This window comes from Microtus oregoni, unplaced genomic scaffold (assembly GCF_018167655.1).
Source record: "Microtus oregoni isolate MIOR12 unplaced genomic scaffold, Mior012 000044F_ref0000062, whole genome shotgun sequence".
NCBI lineage: Eukaryota > Metazoa > Chordata > Mammalia > Rodentia > Cricetidae > Microtus > Microtus oregoni.
Genome location: NW_024543218.1, coordinates 10,005,024 through 10,021,596, shown reverse-complemented (window position 1 = coordinate 10,021,596; position 16,573 = coordinate 10,005,024). Strand labels below are relative to the sequence as shown.

Sequence of the window (16,573 nt, the reverse complement as noted above, 5' to 3'; positions counted from 1 at the left end):
AGCTGTCATCAAAAACCTCCCAAACAAAAAAAACCCCAAGAACAGATGGTGTTAATGCAGAATTATACCAGAACTTCCAAGAAGAGCTAACACCTATACTCCTTAATGTGTTTCACATAATAGACACATAAGGGTCATTGCCAAACTCTTTTTATGAAGCTATAGTTACCCTGATACCAAAACAACACAAAGACTCAACCAAGAAAGAGAATTACAGACCAATCTCACTCATGAACATCGATGCAAAAATTCTCAATAAAATACTGGCAAATCGAATCCACGAACATATCCAAAAAAAATCATCCATTATGATCAAGTAAGCTTCATCCCAGAGATGCAGGGCTGGTTCAACATATGAAAATCTATCAATGTAATCCATCATATAAATAAACTAAAAGAAAAAACCATATGATCATTTCATTAGATGCTGAAAAAGCACCTGACAAAATTTAACACCTCTTTATGATAAAGGTCTTGGAGAGATTAGGGATAAAAGGGCCATACCTAAATATAATAAAAGCAATAAACAGCAAGCTGACAACTAACATCAAATTAAATGGAGAGAAAGTCAAAGCCATTTCACTAAAATCAGGAACAAGACAAGGCTATCTACTCTCTCCATATCTCTTCAATATAGTGCTTGAAGGTCTAGCAATAACAATAAGTCAACAGAAGGAAATCAAGGGGATTCGAATTGGAAAGGATGAAGTTAAACTTTTGTTATTTGCAGATGATACGGTAGTGTACTTAAGTGACCCCAAAAACTCTACCAAAGAAATCCTACAGCTGATAAAGACCTTCAGTAATGTGGCAGGATAAAAGACCAACTCAAAAGAAAAAATCAGTAGCCCTCCTATACACAAAGGATAAAGAAGTGGAGAAGGAAATCAGAGTAACATCACCTTTCACAATAGCCACAAATAGCATAAAGTATCTTGGGGTAACACTAATCAAGGAAGTAAAAGATCTATTTGTCAAGAACTTTGAGGTTTTGAAGAAAGAAATTGAAAAGGATACCAGAAAATGGAAGGATCTCCCATGCTCTTGGATTGGTAGGATCAACAAAGTAAAAATGGCAATTCTACCAGAGGCAGTCTATAGATTCATTGCAATCCCCATCAAAATCCCAACAAAATTCTTCACAGACCTTGAGAGAACAATAATCAACTGTATATGGAAAAACAAAAAACCCAGGATAGCCAAAACAATCCTATACAATAAAGGAACTTCCGGAGGCATTGCCATCCCTGACTTCAAACTCTATTACAGAGCTACAGTAATGAAAACAGTGTGGTACTGGCATAAAAACAAAGACGTTGACCAATAGAATCGAACAAAAGACCTGGATATTAATCCACAAACCTATGAAAACATGATTTTTGACAAAGGCGCTAAAACTATATAATGGAAGAAGGAAGGCATCTTTAACAAATGGTGCTGGCATACCTGGATGTCAACCTGCAGAAGAATGAAAATGGATCCGTATCTATCACCATGCACAAAACTCAAATCCAAATGGATTAAAGACCTCAATATAAATCCAACAACACTGAACCTGATAGAAGGGAAAGTGGGAAGTAGCCTAAAATACATGGGCACAGGAGATCGCTTCTTATGTATAACCCCAGTAGCACAGACAATAAGAGCAACAATGAAAAAAATGGGACCTCCTGAAATTGAGAAGCTTCTGTAAAGCAAAGGACACAGTCATTATGACAAAAAGGCAACCTACTGAATGGAAAAAGATCTTCACCAGCCCTACATCAGACAAAGGACTGATTTCCAAAATAAATAAAGAACTCAAGAAACTAGACATTAAAATTCTATATAACAAAATTAATAATGGACTGAACAGAGAATTCTCAACAGAAGAAGTTCAAATGGCCAAGATACTTAATGACATGTTCAACTTCCTTAGCGATCAAGGAAATGCAAATCAAAACAACTTTGAGATACCATCTTACTCCTGTCAGAATGACTAAAATCAAAAACACCGATGATAACCTATGCTGGAGAGGATGCGGAGTAAGGTGAATACTCATCCATTGCTGGTGGGAATGCAAACTTGTGCAACCACTTTGGAAATAAGTGTGGCGGTTTCTCAGGAAATTGGGAGTCAACCTACCTCAGGATCGAGCAATATATCCAGGAAATATACCCAAGAGATGCCCAATTATACTACAAAAGCATTTGTTCAACTATGTTCATAGCAGCATTATTTGTAATAGCCAGAACCTGGAAACAACCTAGATGCCTCTCGATGGAAGAACGGATAAAGAAAGTGTGGCACATCTACACATTAGAGTAGTAGTCAGAGGTTAAAAAAAAAAAAAACAATGACATCTTGAATTTTGCATGCAAATGGATGAAAATAGAAAACACTATCCTGAGTGTGATGACCCAGACCCAAAAATATGAATATTATATGTACTCACTCATTAGTGGATTCTAGCCATGAACAATAGACATTGAGACTACAGTTTGCGATCCTAGAGAGGCTAAATAATAAGGTGAACCCAAAGAAAAACATATATAGATCCTCCTGGAAATTGGAAGCAGACAAGATTGCCAGGCAAAAGTTGGGAGCATGGGTGCAGGGTTGGGTGGGGGGAAGGGGAGAGGAAGAGAGAGAAGGGAGAAGGGGAGGATTGGGGAGAGCTTGGGGGAGTGGGATGGTTGAGATGGAGGAAGGGTGGATATGGGAGCAGGGAAGAAGATATCTTAATTAAGTGAGCCATTTTAGGGTTGACAAGAGGCTTGGCTCTAGTGGGGTTCCCAGGTATCCACGAGGATGTCCCCAGCTAGGTCCTTGGGTCAGTAGAGGAGAGGGTGCCTGAACTGGCCTTGTCCCGTAGTCAGACTGATGATTATCTGGAATATCACCATAGAACCTTCGTCTGGCGACAGATGGAGATAGAGTCAGAGACCCACATAGGAGCACTCGACTGAGCTCCCAAGGTCCAGTTGAAGAGCAGAAGGATGGAGAAGATGAGCAAGGAAGTCAGGACCACGAGAGGTTGGTCCACCCACTAAGACAGTGTGCCTGATCTAATGGGAGCTCACCAAAGCCAGTTGAACTGGGACTGAATGAGCATGTGATCAAACTGGACCCTCTGAATGTGTCTGACAATTTGGGCCAACTGAGAAGCCAATGATAATAGGTCTTGGATTTGTCTCTACTGCATGTACTGGCTTTTTGGAATCCTAGTCTATTTGGATGCACACCTTCCTAAGCCTGGATGGAAAGAGAAGGGCCCTCGACTTCCCACAGGGCAGGGTAACCTACAATCTCTTAGGACTGGAGGGGATAGAGGGAGGGTGAATTGGGGAGTGGGAGGGAAATGGAAGGAGGGGAGGAAGTGGAAATTTTGAATGGTATTATTTATAAAGCAATAAAAAATAAATAAAATGGAAAAAAAATCTCTGTAGCTCCCACACAGGATTGCTTAAAGATCAAATGAGTGCATGTTAAATGCTTAGGGGAGTATTTGATATATAATCACTTTATGTAGAAATAAGTTATGGAAATTGTAGTTGAATAAAACTAGATCAATACTTGGTACTATAAAGTGATTTGACCTGTAAACTGGTGATGGTATTTGTATTTAGCCTGTAAGCATTTGTTTAATATTTAAATGATAAATAAAATATAAATTATAAATAATTGTATAATGCAGCATACTCAACAAAATGACTGAGAAACACAAGGAATCAATAAATGTTTAGTTGTTCTCAAGTCCAAATGGATTAAAGACTTCAATATCAGTCCGAACACACTGAACCTGATAGAAGAGAAAGTGGGAAGTACTCTACAACACATGGGCACAGGAGACCACTTCCTACGTATAACCCCAGCAGCACAGACATTAAGGGCCTCATTGAATAAATGGGACCTCCTGAGACTGAGAAGCTTCTGTAAAGCAAAGGAAACTGTCACTAAGACACAAAGGCAACCTACTGACTGGGAGAAGATCTTTACCAACCCCGCAACTGACAAAGGTCTGATCTCCAAAATATATAAAGAACTCAAGAAACTAGACCGTAAAAATCTAATCAACCCAATTATAAAATGGGGCACTGAGCTGAACAGAGAAATCTCAACAGAAGAAGTTCAAATGGACAAAAGACACTTAAGGTCATGCTCAACTTCCTTAGTGATCAGGGAAATGCAAATCAAGACAACTTTAAGATACCATCTTACACCTGTCAGAATGGCTAAAATAAAAAACACCAATGATAGCCTTTGCTGGAGAGGTTGTGGAGAAAGGGGAACACTCATCCATTGCTGGTGGGAATGCAAACTTGTGCAACCACTCTGGAAAGCAGTGTGGCGGTTTCTCAGGAAATTCGGGATCAACCTACCCCTGGACCCAGCAATACCACTCTTGGGAATATACCCAAGAGAGGCCTTACCATACAACAAAAGTATATGCTCAACTATGTTCATAGCAGCATTGTTTGTAATAGCCAGAACCTGGAAACAACCTAGATGCCCTTCAATGGAAGAATGGATGAAGAAAGTATGGAATATCTACACATTAGAGTACTACTCAGAAGTAAAAAACAAGGACTTCTTGAATTTTGCATACAAATGGATGGAAATAGAAAACACTATCCTGAGTGAGGTAAGCCAGACCCAAAAAGAGTAACATGGGATGGTCTCACTCATATTTGGTTTCTAGCCATAAACAAAGGACATTGAGCCTATAATTAGTGATCCTAGAAAAGCTAAATAAGGAGAACCCAAAGAAAAACATATAGGCATCCTCCTGAATATTAACCTTCATCAGGCGATGAAAGGAGACAGAGACAGAGACCCAATTTGGAGCACCAGACAGAAATCTCAAGGTCCAAATCAGGAACAGAAGGAGAGAGTACGAGCAAGGAACTCAGGACCGCGAGGGGTGCACCCACACACTGAGACAATGGGGATGTTCTATCGGGAACACACCAAGGCCAGCTGGCCTGGGTCTGAAAAAACCTGGGATAAAACCGGACTTGCTGAACATAGCGGACAATGAGGACTACTGAGAACTCAAGAACAATGGCAATGGGTTTTTGATCCTACTGCACATACTGGCTTTGTGGGAGCCTAGGCAGTTTGGATGCTCACCTTACTAGACCTGGATGGAGGTGGGTGGTCCTTGGACTTCCCACTGGGCAGGGAACCCTGATTGCTCTTTGGGCTGCCGAGGAAGGGGGACTTGATTGGGGGAGGGGGAGGGAAATGGGAAGAGGTGGTGGAGAAGAGACAGAAATCTTTAATAAATAAATAAACGTAAAAAAAAGAAAAAACCCACAAAACTAGATAAAAAAAGTTTTAGTATTTCATTCTTTCAAGAAAGTTTGTTATAACTTTTAGTAGTATTTTCCCCAGCTTTTTCTTCCTCTTTGCAGAGAGATATGGACAGATGCAGGTGAGAAATTGCCTATAAAAAATGCAATCATACTCTACATTATAACTTGGTCATAGTCTACCTACAGAAAGCATATTTCTAAGAAATATGATTTTGAGAATTATTAAGAAATACTAAGAACAGATTTGTTAATATATTATTTTAATCAATGTTTATAGGTAAATGCAAAAAGCAGCAAAGAGCCTGGGGGGTGTTTGTGCAAAGCATTAATCCCAGCAATCGGGAACTTGAGGCAGTCAGATGTCTATGAGTTCTAAGTCAGCCTGGTCTACCGAGCAATTTCCAAGAGAGTCAAGGCAACAGGGAGAAATCCTGTCTCAAAAAACCCAAATTGATTGACCAATTATTAATTATTGATTTAAAAATAGATTTTCTAAAAAGGGGAAGAAGCAACAATAATACGGGCTGGCAAGTGATTACATAGCAGGAATGGAACCCAGAATTCATCTCATAAGATCACATGAACTGAGCATATGACACACGCCTGTCATTTCATAAGATCACATGAACTGAGCATGTGTCACACACCTGTCATTTCATAAGATCACATGAACTGAGCATATGACACACGCCTGTCATTTCATAAGATCACATGAACTGAGCATATGGCACACGCCTGTCATTTCATAAGATCACATGAACTGAGCATATGGCACACGCCTGTCATTTCAGTAATCAGGAGGTAGAGACAAGAGGATCAGAAATGCAGTCATCTCTGTTGAGTTGTGATTTAACACACAGTTGTGATTTAACACACAAGGCCCTACCAAACAAACATAAAAAAAGAGCCCCAAAACAAAAGAAAAGAAACAAGGAGCTATGGATGGCAGAGTGAAAAGTTGACTATCTTTGATGGAGGAAGGTCATTCGTTAATAAACAAACTGCCTTGGCCCATTTGATAGGCCATCCCATAGGTGGGTAGAATAGACAGAACAGAATGCTGGGAAGAAGAGGAAGTGAGGCAGACGCCAGGCCGCTGCTCTCCAGGGTAGACGCAATAAAGCAAGCCGCTAGGTCAGACATGCTGAATCTTTCCCAGTAAGACTGGTGCTGCACAGATTACTAAATATGGGTTAGGCAAGATAAGTCACCACCTCGTGGTGCTACACACATTAATAGAAAAGGCCAAGCAGTGTTTATATGAATACAATTTGTGTATCGTTATTTTGGGGCATAAGCTAGCCAGGTGGCCAGGAGCCAGGCGGCAGGAACGCAGCCCACAGCTCCCACTACATATCTTTCTCACCGCTGTTCAGTTCTAGTATGGCTTCCTAGACAATGATGGAAATGTTTCATAAAACGACTGCGAACATTTATAGGAGATACCACTGCAAAGATTCAAGAAGCACAATGGAAGGAAAGGTTCCCAAGAACGTTCTCTTTCCATGCCCTCCAGACCTTGACGAGGACCGTCTTAGCAGAGCCAAGAAGAGACACAGAAGATCAGAATGCTAATGCCAAAGTTCTGACATTAAACAACCGTCAACTTCAGTAGTCAAGAGCCATCTTCATGGGAAAAGGAAAATCAAATTTTAAAGTTTAAGCTTATTCCCAATAGGGGATCAGAAAAATAACTTCAAAACATCATCTTTCAAAAAGCAGAAAAATGATCCTAAAATGAAATGAAAGCTAAAAATGCAAGTTAGAGAACTGAAACAATTTCAGAGCTGTGGATGGTCGCCATCACAGTCGGGCTTTCAGCCTTCTCGAGGATGGAGAAGAGCAGTAATATCCACAGAATCACCAACTTCAAACCAGTTCTTGTGCCAGGTGTAATGGTGCACACCTGGAATTACAGGATTTGGGAGCAGGGTGGGAGGAGGAGGAGTTTTAGGCTGGCCTGGGTTAAATAGTAAGAACTTGTCAAGAGAGAGAGAGAGAAACAGAGAGAGACAGACAGACAGAAAAGGCAGAATCTTAAATAATTTAATTGATATAATTATTTGATAATGAGTAAATTATATAGGAAAATTATGATTCAAAATGTATTACATACCACCAATAAAATCTTACTGCTGAAGGCTCAGAGGGAACAGAGACCATGTTCCACATCAATTATAAACCTACCTTAGCAATTTCTTCTTCCAGTCGTTCTTGATATTGTTTCTCCATCATCATGGTTATATCTCTTTCTTGCCTCCCTTCAAATCCATCAGAACACTAAACGAAAAAGCAAAATATGACATATTCATTTACAAATTGTATTACCACCTACTTTTATGCTCTTAATCTCAAAATGTTTCTAAAATATCATCTTACCAAACTTCTGAATACTTTTTAACAAAATTCAAATTTCAGTTGTTTTTAATTAAAAACATTAATTCTAATAATTCTAATAAAATATACTTACTACTGTGAAAGGGAGAAAGACATTTACACTTACAATAAACAATTCTAAGACAACTTAAGGGTATTTAAAATAAGATTATGCTTCCTTTAAGTTAAATGTCAAGTTGGGATCACATTTCTTGGTTAATATTTTTTCTTCTTCATTGTAGTTAGTTATATGATCCAATTTTCTACAAATACAAGAAAAGTTTGTCAGCACACCAAACAGGGATTTCCTGAAATGTAAAGATATTCTTAGCATCAAAGTATTTAATAAGTACGTGAATTTCTATTTTAATGGGTTTTGTTTTATGTGCTGTTTTACATTTATTCATTTTTGTGACTGTGTGTACACATGTATGTCACTTTAGGCATGTTATATAGTCAAAAGTCAACAGGTGGGGTTATATTTTCTTCTTCTACTATTGTGTTTTATAGAGATCAAACTCAGGTCTTCGGCAGGTGCCTTAGCCTGCTGAGCCATCTTCTAGTCCTTATGGGTCATCTCGGGCATTGCTGTCTCTAGACCTGATGTGTTCACTGGTCACTTCCTATGTGACCTCACCCGTTATATAAATGCTGTCAAGTTCCACATTCTCTACTGAACATAGGATCACAGCATTTTTCTACATGTTTCTAATATATATATATAAATGATGTTAAAATAAGAAAGAAAAAGACCATCAATTTGAGTGTAGGAAGGGCACACGAGGGAGACCCAAAGATGGAAAGGAACAGGACAGATGACGTAATCAATTATCACTATACTATAATCAAATGAAAAAGTCAAGACAAATTTAAATTGTTAACATATTTGGATAAGCAACCAAAACCACCACAAACAAAGTAGACCTCACATTAACTTTCTCTTTCTCAGTGTTTTTCTCATGCTATGAAAATAAGGCAAGTTTCTTTAAATATTTTGTCTTTAGTAGATAGTTATTATAACATTCATAAAATGAGAGTAAGAAAATCAGGTTATTTAAGTGTTTGAAAATAAAGAGAATAAATATAATACCTCTGTGGTGCTGGCACTATGTTCATTTAGACAATTTCCACAGAACACTGCTTCCTGTGTATCAGATTCTTTAAACACCACCGAATCAATGCAGACCCTAAATAGAAATAAAAGACAGTTACAGATGGTATTAAGGGTTTTCAGTCATTTCCAAAATTTATAGCATACATATATATACTGGGAAAGGGGGAAACAAAAAGTGATATGCCAAGTTACAAATACTGTAACTTAAGCCTCATTTATGTCTAACTTTTATACTTAAAGCAACGAAACTAAAAGAGTAGTTTTATAGATCAACAAATAAACTGTACAGAGTTTTATAGGGTATATTAAGGTATGTCTGGAGGCATTAGTTTTACAAATTTATTGAAGATACTTTATCTAGTAAAAAAAATAAAATCCCAATTTTATGAAAATATATTTAACACACACAAGGCTGCCAGGAGGCACGCACCAACAGTCAGAATGATCACTTACAGTGGGAATGAGGTACAGTGGCAGGAACAGAACATGCCTACTTAACATAGTTATTTTCAATTTGTTGTTTTTAATCTATCTTGTGTATTCTTCAGTATATGTCTTCTTTTTACATTGTTCTACAAGCATTCATTAATTTACCATATTTTTCTAAAGTGCTTAGTGTACATACTAAAAATAAAGCAACATGAACATTTAGGAACATAGGAGAAGGTAAATGGAGAAAATTATGATTTTTATTTTAAGCAATAAAACTCACTCCCCATTCATTTGTGACCATACTGCCTTCTTTATTACATTCTCTTATTTTTCTTTTCCAATTTCTTTTTTTCCCTGTTCTACTTTTCTTTCTTCTATTTTCTCTCATAGTTTTTCTGTCTAAAACTGACCATATACAAATAATGTCACTGTTGAGCTTTATAAGTTAACTTCCAGTGGCACTTTGCTCTTTCGAACTGTTCAGAAATATAAACAATGTTACAATACCCAATATTACAGTTGAAGCTTCCATCTTTATTTATGATAAAAAAAATCTCATAGCTGTTAAGTGTAATACCTAAAATCCTGACACTTCATTGGCAATGACTTCATTCTGTGTGCAACCTTTATTGGTATTTATCCCAAATCGAAAATCTCCAGTTTGGTAACACTGAATTCACTGCTGCCCTCCAGACCTGATGTGTTCACTGGTCACTTCCTATGTGACCTCACCTTTTATATAAATGCAGTCAAGTTCCACATTCTCTACTGAACACAGGATCACAGTATTTTTCTACATGTTTCTAATAACTTCTCTATCATATGTACCAATAGTCATCCTTTATTATGTTTTCCTGGTATTCTAGTAGGCAATATTACAGAAATGTGCAATGAAAATGTTATAGAGACATGGGCTTAAATTCCAATAGTTTATAGCCCCAGTCACTACTATCTCTTAATCATTACTCATGAATAATTTATGAATAATGACATTTCACAATTACAATGAAATGCCTTAGAAAAGCCACTTTATATACATCTCATTCATTTTTAAAAAATCAATTTAAAGGTATATTAAAGGCATTCAATATCATCAGGCACCTCCTAGCATTTGCATTGTAGCCGAGTCAATGGCCTCACCTTCCCTGAGGCCCCTTCTCCTCCAAATTTCCTTTCTGCTTTCATATCACAATGTGCTCTTTTGCCCCTCCTTCACCTTCCCCAGCAACAATGTCTGCTCTCAGTTCCTATGCCCCCCACAAACAAAAGACATAAAACTCACAACTAGAAATGATTTTTAGTATAGAAAATAGCATTATGAAAAATAAAGTTAACCAAGACAAGTTCAATATTCAAATAACACCTAGATGAAATCAAGATCAACATCTAATAAAAATTGGAGTGCAAGCAAAAGATTTTTAAAAATTAGTCTAATTAATGATAAAAATTATCAACCCTTCTTATAGTATACTTATATGGACAAATTTCATGCACAGTACAACTTTTAAGACAAAATACAAATTTAAGACAAATACAAGATAAATTTGTTTACTGAACAGACAGCGGCATTTGGCCCTGTTCTGATCTAGTGCACACACTATACCTTTCATTGCAGAGGTTTACATCAGTTGTCGCATCTTCAGGTTTTCTCACCAATATTGTTTCTTCTGAAGTACGTTCATCAACGTTTTGTGTGTCATTTTCATCCTGTGTAAGTTGGTGTAAAGGTAGAGAGGACAAGACAAAGAGAAAACCTGTCATCTTAGAAACAGCAAGTCCTACTTCTATACTGGTACAAAATGAAACAGAAACATTTGGGCATGATGTTAGACCCACAGGGTACCTGAGATTTTGTTGTTGTTTTGTTTTTAGCTCATTATTAAATAAAGCCAGACAAGATGAATATAGGATGCTATGAAAACCAGTGAGTAACAGGATACAAACTATGCTCCAAAGGCTATTTCAATTGGTCACTATTCTATTAGTAACAGGATACAAACTATGCTCCAAAGGCTATTTCAATTGGTCACTATTCTATTAGGCGTCCTCTACTACATGCCTACCTCCTGAATATATTTATTTCCTTTCTTGTATGTCTATGTGTGTGATTATGTGCATGTACATGCATGTTTGTGCATATACATGTTATATGGGGGTGCATCGGCATGGAAGTCAGAGGTCAGCAGATGTTTTCCTCTTTCAGTCTCTCAGTTTTTTAGACAGTTTCTCAACATAGTTGGAACTTGTTATTTAGGCTAGACTGGCTGGGAAGCTGGCTAGCCCCAGGGAATACTCCTGTGTCTACCTCCCCCAAACTGGCATTACAGGACATGCCACCTCTTATAGGGCTTGGAGGAATTAAGCTCAGGTCCTCTTCTTGTACAGCAAGTTCTTTACCGAGACATGCTCCAGCCCCCTGAGTATGTCTCAAAGGGAACTCTTACCTAGTACTTCCTAGTATGTCTCAAAGGGAACTCTTACCTAGTACTTCCTAGCGGGAAAAATAAAAAACGATCAGATAATATCATAACTTTACAGACTAATATTTTACTATCTTTACTCAATTCATTCACAAACATTGACTGAGCCTTTACCATGTGCAATTCAAATGCTGTGCTGACAGGAAAAACTGAACACAGGATTCTCTGATTTCAAAGTTTGGAATTTTGTGGCAGAGGTAGATTAGTAAACAAGTATAATAAAATAAAAAGTCCTGTGATACAAATAGATGCTTAACAGAGAACATTAAAACATGAAAGAAAAAAGGGTAACCAGGCATCTAGGCTAAGGGAAGTTGAGAGGAACAGAGGGAAAGATGTCTATGCCTAGGAAGGCAGGAGAAGATGACAAAAGAAGGGAACACTTAAACCAACTCTAACAAGAAACAGGTACACATCAAAAAGAATGGTGAAGGATGGGTACCACTGGGGAAAGGAATAGCATTGCAACAAAGCCCAGGAGAGAGAGTTTGGGTTCATCTGGCTGGGACAATGATGCTCTGCAGTCCTGACCTATTCCCGAGGGACTTGGGATGTTTCTGCAGTTACAGCTAATTTGCTGGGTTAAAACATTCATTACCCAATGTGCAAAGAAGAGTTTGGAAAGCAGTTTTGAGAAAGACGGGCTGATAAGCTTTTCTCTTGGTTACTACCAAGAGAAACACCAATCAAAGAGCTTTCTGTGTTACTACAGAACTGCCTGAATGGTAACTGTGAGTTACCATTGCTACACAGAGAAGTTTTACCGTCTGGTCAGTGTAAAAACTTTTGGTTGATTATCTACCACTTGAAAGAAAACTTTGGACTCCTAGGCTCAGGCGAGCGCTGTTGGTACACAATTTGAACATGTTATCACACTCACACTGAGGAATCACAGTGTGTCAAGTGACTCTACTGAGAGAGGGCACATGCACCTCCTTTCCAAAGGATGACTCTGGCCGTGCATCCTTTCAAGCCCTTCCAAACCAAGCTTGGCCATGTGTCCTTTTGCTGTGATGGGTCCTAGCCCTACATACAACTAAAAATCTTGAAAATTTACCCTAGCATTTTAGCAGAACTGAATGACAAAAACTATCTCAAATAGTCTCTTTTGCCATTTTTCCTACAACTTAAAAATAAGAACATTAATCACTGACAATATTTGCTGTTATTTTTGTGATATGCCTATTAAGTTATATTATGTTGTATATATCATCTGATTTTTAAGAACGCATTATAAAATAACTAAAACAGAAGAAAACAGATACATATGGATGGTGTGTGATAATATTAGTTATGTGCAAAACAAAGTAATTATCTTCTTTAAAATATAAAAACAGACCCATTGCCTTAAAAAAATATTACATGTAACAGGTTGACAATGTGGACTGCTGTCCCACAGTGTGTCCTGGTTCAAACTCCGGTAAACAATACAAGGAAAACATTTCAGCAATGAAATCCAACTGTTTCATTTCCTTTAACATTTAACATTCATATATATTTCAACATGACTTAAAAAACCATCTCAGAGAGTTACATAGCATTCAATTTCTGGAAATTTCTTCGGCTCCCTGATATAAATGCTCTAACACAAACATATAAATGGTTAGTATTTCTAGTATCCTTTCCCATGTCCACTTATTTTAGACCGTCTTGACTGACAGAACAGTGGGCAATAAAACAAATGCAAACTCTTTATGTTCTATCCCACAGACCTTGCTTAACCGCGTCTGCAGTACCACGAGCTTGCTGTATTCATCTGATAATTTACTGAGAAGGGTTTGCACGTGACCTTGAAAATCTGGGGAAAAACAATTATAATTTTAGTTCACAATACAAGTTTGTCTTTTTAAAAAAGTATGGTTTACCTACTTACAAGTTTAGTGAAAAAAGTCTGGTAGCAATAAAACCCATATATCAAGCAATAAAAAAAATTTTAAAAATCATTACTGTGAAATAAGTGGTATAACATTCACTTGAAAACTTCATCCCAAGATACATTAGTTTCTGTAGCTATTTATTAGTGGGTTGCTTTTTACCTATACAAATATACTGGGAACATACATCTGTAAAAGAACACCAAGAAATTCAAGATGTAATATGAAGAAAATTGTCTCTTTCTTTCTTTAGCCCTGGTTGGTCTGGAATCCCAGAGATCCACCTGCCTCTGTCTCTTGAGCATGAGTATTGAGAACAAGGTTTGCATCATGACACCTGGCAAAGGATAGTTCTTAATCTATCTCACTTCTCAACTGTTTTGTTATTCATTTTTAAAGTAATAAAACATAAATTTAAACTTAATAAACTCAGTAATTTTTTAATGATTTAAAAGCATCTACAGTTAGAATCATTGACAGACAGAATTAGAATACTGAAATAATGGGAATGGAGAACTAAAGGAGAAAGAAAGAAAAAAAGTGGAATGTTTAAATCATCCAGAGTACAATTGTTACACTACAAAGCCTAAAAGTATATAATAATTATAAATTTCACGCCTAAAGATAAGACACTAAGATAGAAAACACATCTATAATTAATTTAGGATTAAAGCTATGTTTACAAGTAATTTACCTGAGCAAATTAAATACTGTTTAATAGTATGGTAAGCTTTTTACCTTGAACTTGGTATCTATACTCTTGTAATTTTAGATTTCGATTTTGATTGTAAACATTAGAATTCTCTTTCTCTTCTATATTCATTTCACATTTTAAAGGAGTATAGTGTTCATCAAGAAAACTGTTCAGACTCTGTTAAGAAAATTGAATATTTTAAATTAAAAGTTTGATTTTTTTTCTAAATATTATAAAACATTATCAACCTAAAGGTGAAAGGTCAAAATAGTATGAATGGAATCTTAATTCCCTCTTCCTCCACATGTGAGATCAATCTGCAGAAAAACCACGTTTCTCTTTGACATGAAATTATTCTTTTATCAGGAAGAGATTAATAATCTTAATTACACAAAATAATGTGCTTTTTTTCTGTTTCCTTTTAACACTGGAATATATCATGAAGTGTAAGTGTTCACTCCCTACCATGGTTCCTACTGTCTACCTTGAAAATACCTCATACTATGTCAAGTATCCTTGAACAACCTTCACAAAGTGAGAGGTTCAAATGACAATTACAGAGGTCTGCCAAACCCAGCAAAATGAGTGTATATCAAGGAAGAGACTGTGCTAGTGCCCTTTCTATGATGTGCAAGTGTGCGCTTGGTCTGCACATACATGAAGTTAAAAATACCCAGCACAACGTTCTCCACAACAACTGATAATCCACTAGAATTCAAAATATGATTTCATGTTCTGTAACTTGATAAGCCATCCCAGTTAGTTTTCCCTTTGTCCTTCACACAATTGGTTTAAATTGTGATTTAAAACATTTAAAAACCAAGTAGTTTATTGCTGCTATTTCTTGCAAGTTTAAAAGTTAAACCACACTGCCAGCAGCTGAGCATATTTCCAGCCCAGTCCCATGGTAGCACTGATCCCTTGGCACCCTTCATGAACCAACTGGGTCCCAGAAAGGTTAACTGGTGCCTCTTTGAAAAGAGCAATGCTTATGCTATCTGCTAGGCTAGACGTATATAAATTTCTTTGTTATTTTTCTGTGCTGACAGAGATTGAATCCAAGATCTTAAATGGAACCGGCAAGCTCTGAGTCACTGATCACATCCAAATTGGCTAAATGTTCATTTAAAATTTAGTACTCAGGAATACTTTCTAAGTAAAGTTCTATATATAAGATTCAGGAAAACATGGGTGGAAGATTCTGCTTATTAAATCAGGAGAAATTTAGACTTTGACAGTTCTTTTCCAAACCCTCCTTCCCCATTCTTTTTTTTTTTTTTCTTTTTCTTTTCTGGTTTTATGAGACACCATTTTTCTGTTGTTTTGGAGCCTGTCCTGGAACTAGGTCTTGTAGACTAAGCTGGTCTCGAACCTCTCAAGTGCTGGGATTAAAGGCCTGCGCCACCACTGCCCAGCTAAAACCCCTTTTAAAGGACCATTTTACCTCTGAAATAGAACAGCACTCCTCAGACACTGCCTTCTCAAGTCGTCCAATGAGCACAGGCAAAGGCTCTTTATGACCGCCTAGCAGGAAACATGCCACGTGTGAGCCATTCACTGTACATGTGGAAGCAATCCTGTCCTATTTAACCGTTTCAACTAGAAGCTTCCCCAAAATAAGACACATTTTAATTTCTTCCAAATTTATTTTCCATTATGTAATTTAACTGCCTCAATAAATTTCTAAGATTTGCAATTTCTATTCTATAAAAGGGTATAGAGCAGTGACCTATACCGTGATGCAGGAAATACATCTACATACTTATCCATTAAGTACATCATTGCAAAACTCAAATAAAACTTCCACAATTGACTCTTTAGTTTTTTGCACAGGGACACACACAGTTCAGCGGTTGGGTACTTTGATCAGCATGTGCAGGCCCTGGGTTTCAGCCTTAGAGCGACAAAATTAAGTTAATTATTAAAATAAAAATTTTAAAAATGTTTACCATTCTCTTCTCCTCTTCAGAAACACTTTGAACTACTCACTGAACTGTTTTATCACCTCCTAAGAGAACAAGCAAGCGTCAACAGAAAACACTGGGTAGGTTTTCTGAAGACAGTATATCAATACAAACAACGTGCGCAAATACAAGTAAAATCTTACTGAATTAAAAACAAACAAACAAACCAAAGAACTCTTGAAATAAAAACCTGGCATCATTCTTTAAATGACTCTTGAAATCTTACTTTTTTCAACATAGCAATTCAGCTAGACCCTTAAGAAGAATCTCATTCCTTATGGTAAATATGGGAGCCAAAGGCAGCTAAATGGCAGGAGGCCCTCAACTGCAGCAACCCCAGA

At 37.1% G+C, this 16,573-nt stretch overlaps 1 protein-coding gene across 12 annotated transcripts in view; it reads right to left on the bottom strand.

Moving 5' to 3' along the window:
• Positions 1-16,573, bottom strand: part of LOC121434638 (A-kinase anchor protein 9-like) — a 136,989-nt gene that overhangs the window by 82,464 nt on the left and 37,952 nt on the right. For 11 of the 12 annotated variants that reach the window (XM_041633568.1, XM_041633570.1, XM_041633572.1 and 8 more), the window contains 6 exons: positions 15,713-15,792; positions 14,313-14,445; positions 13,413-13,498; positions 10,824-10,927; positions 8,765-8,861; positions 7,486-7,578 (listed from right to left, as the gene is read on the bottom strand). In XM_041633568.1, the coding sequence (XP_041489502.1) occupies positions 7,486-7,578; positions 8,765-8,861; positions 10,824-10,927; positions 13,413-13,498; positions 14,313-14,445; positions 15,713-15,792 (593 nt within the window). The remainder of the gene's footprint in view (positions 1-7,485; positions 7,579-8,764; positions 8,862-10,823; positions 10,928-13,412; positions 13,499-14,312; positions 14,446-15,712; positions 15,793-16,573) is intronic. The other variant, XM_041633577.1, reaches the window with a different exon arrangement.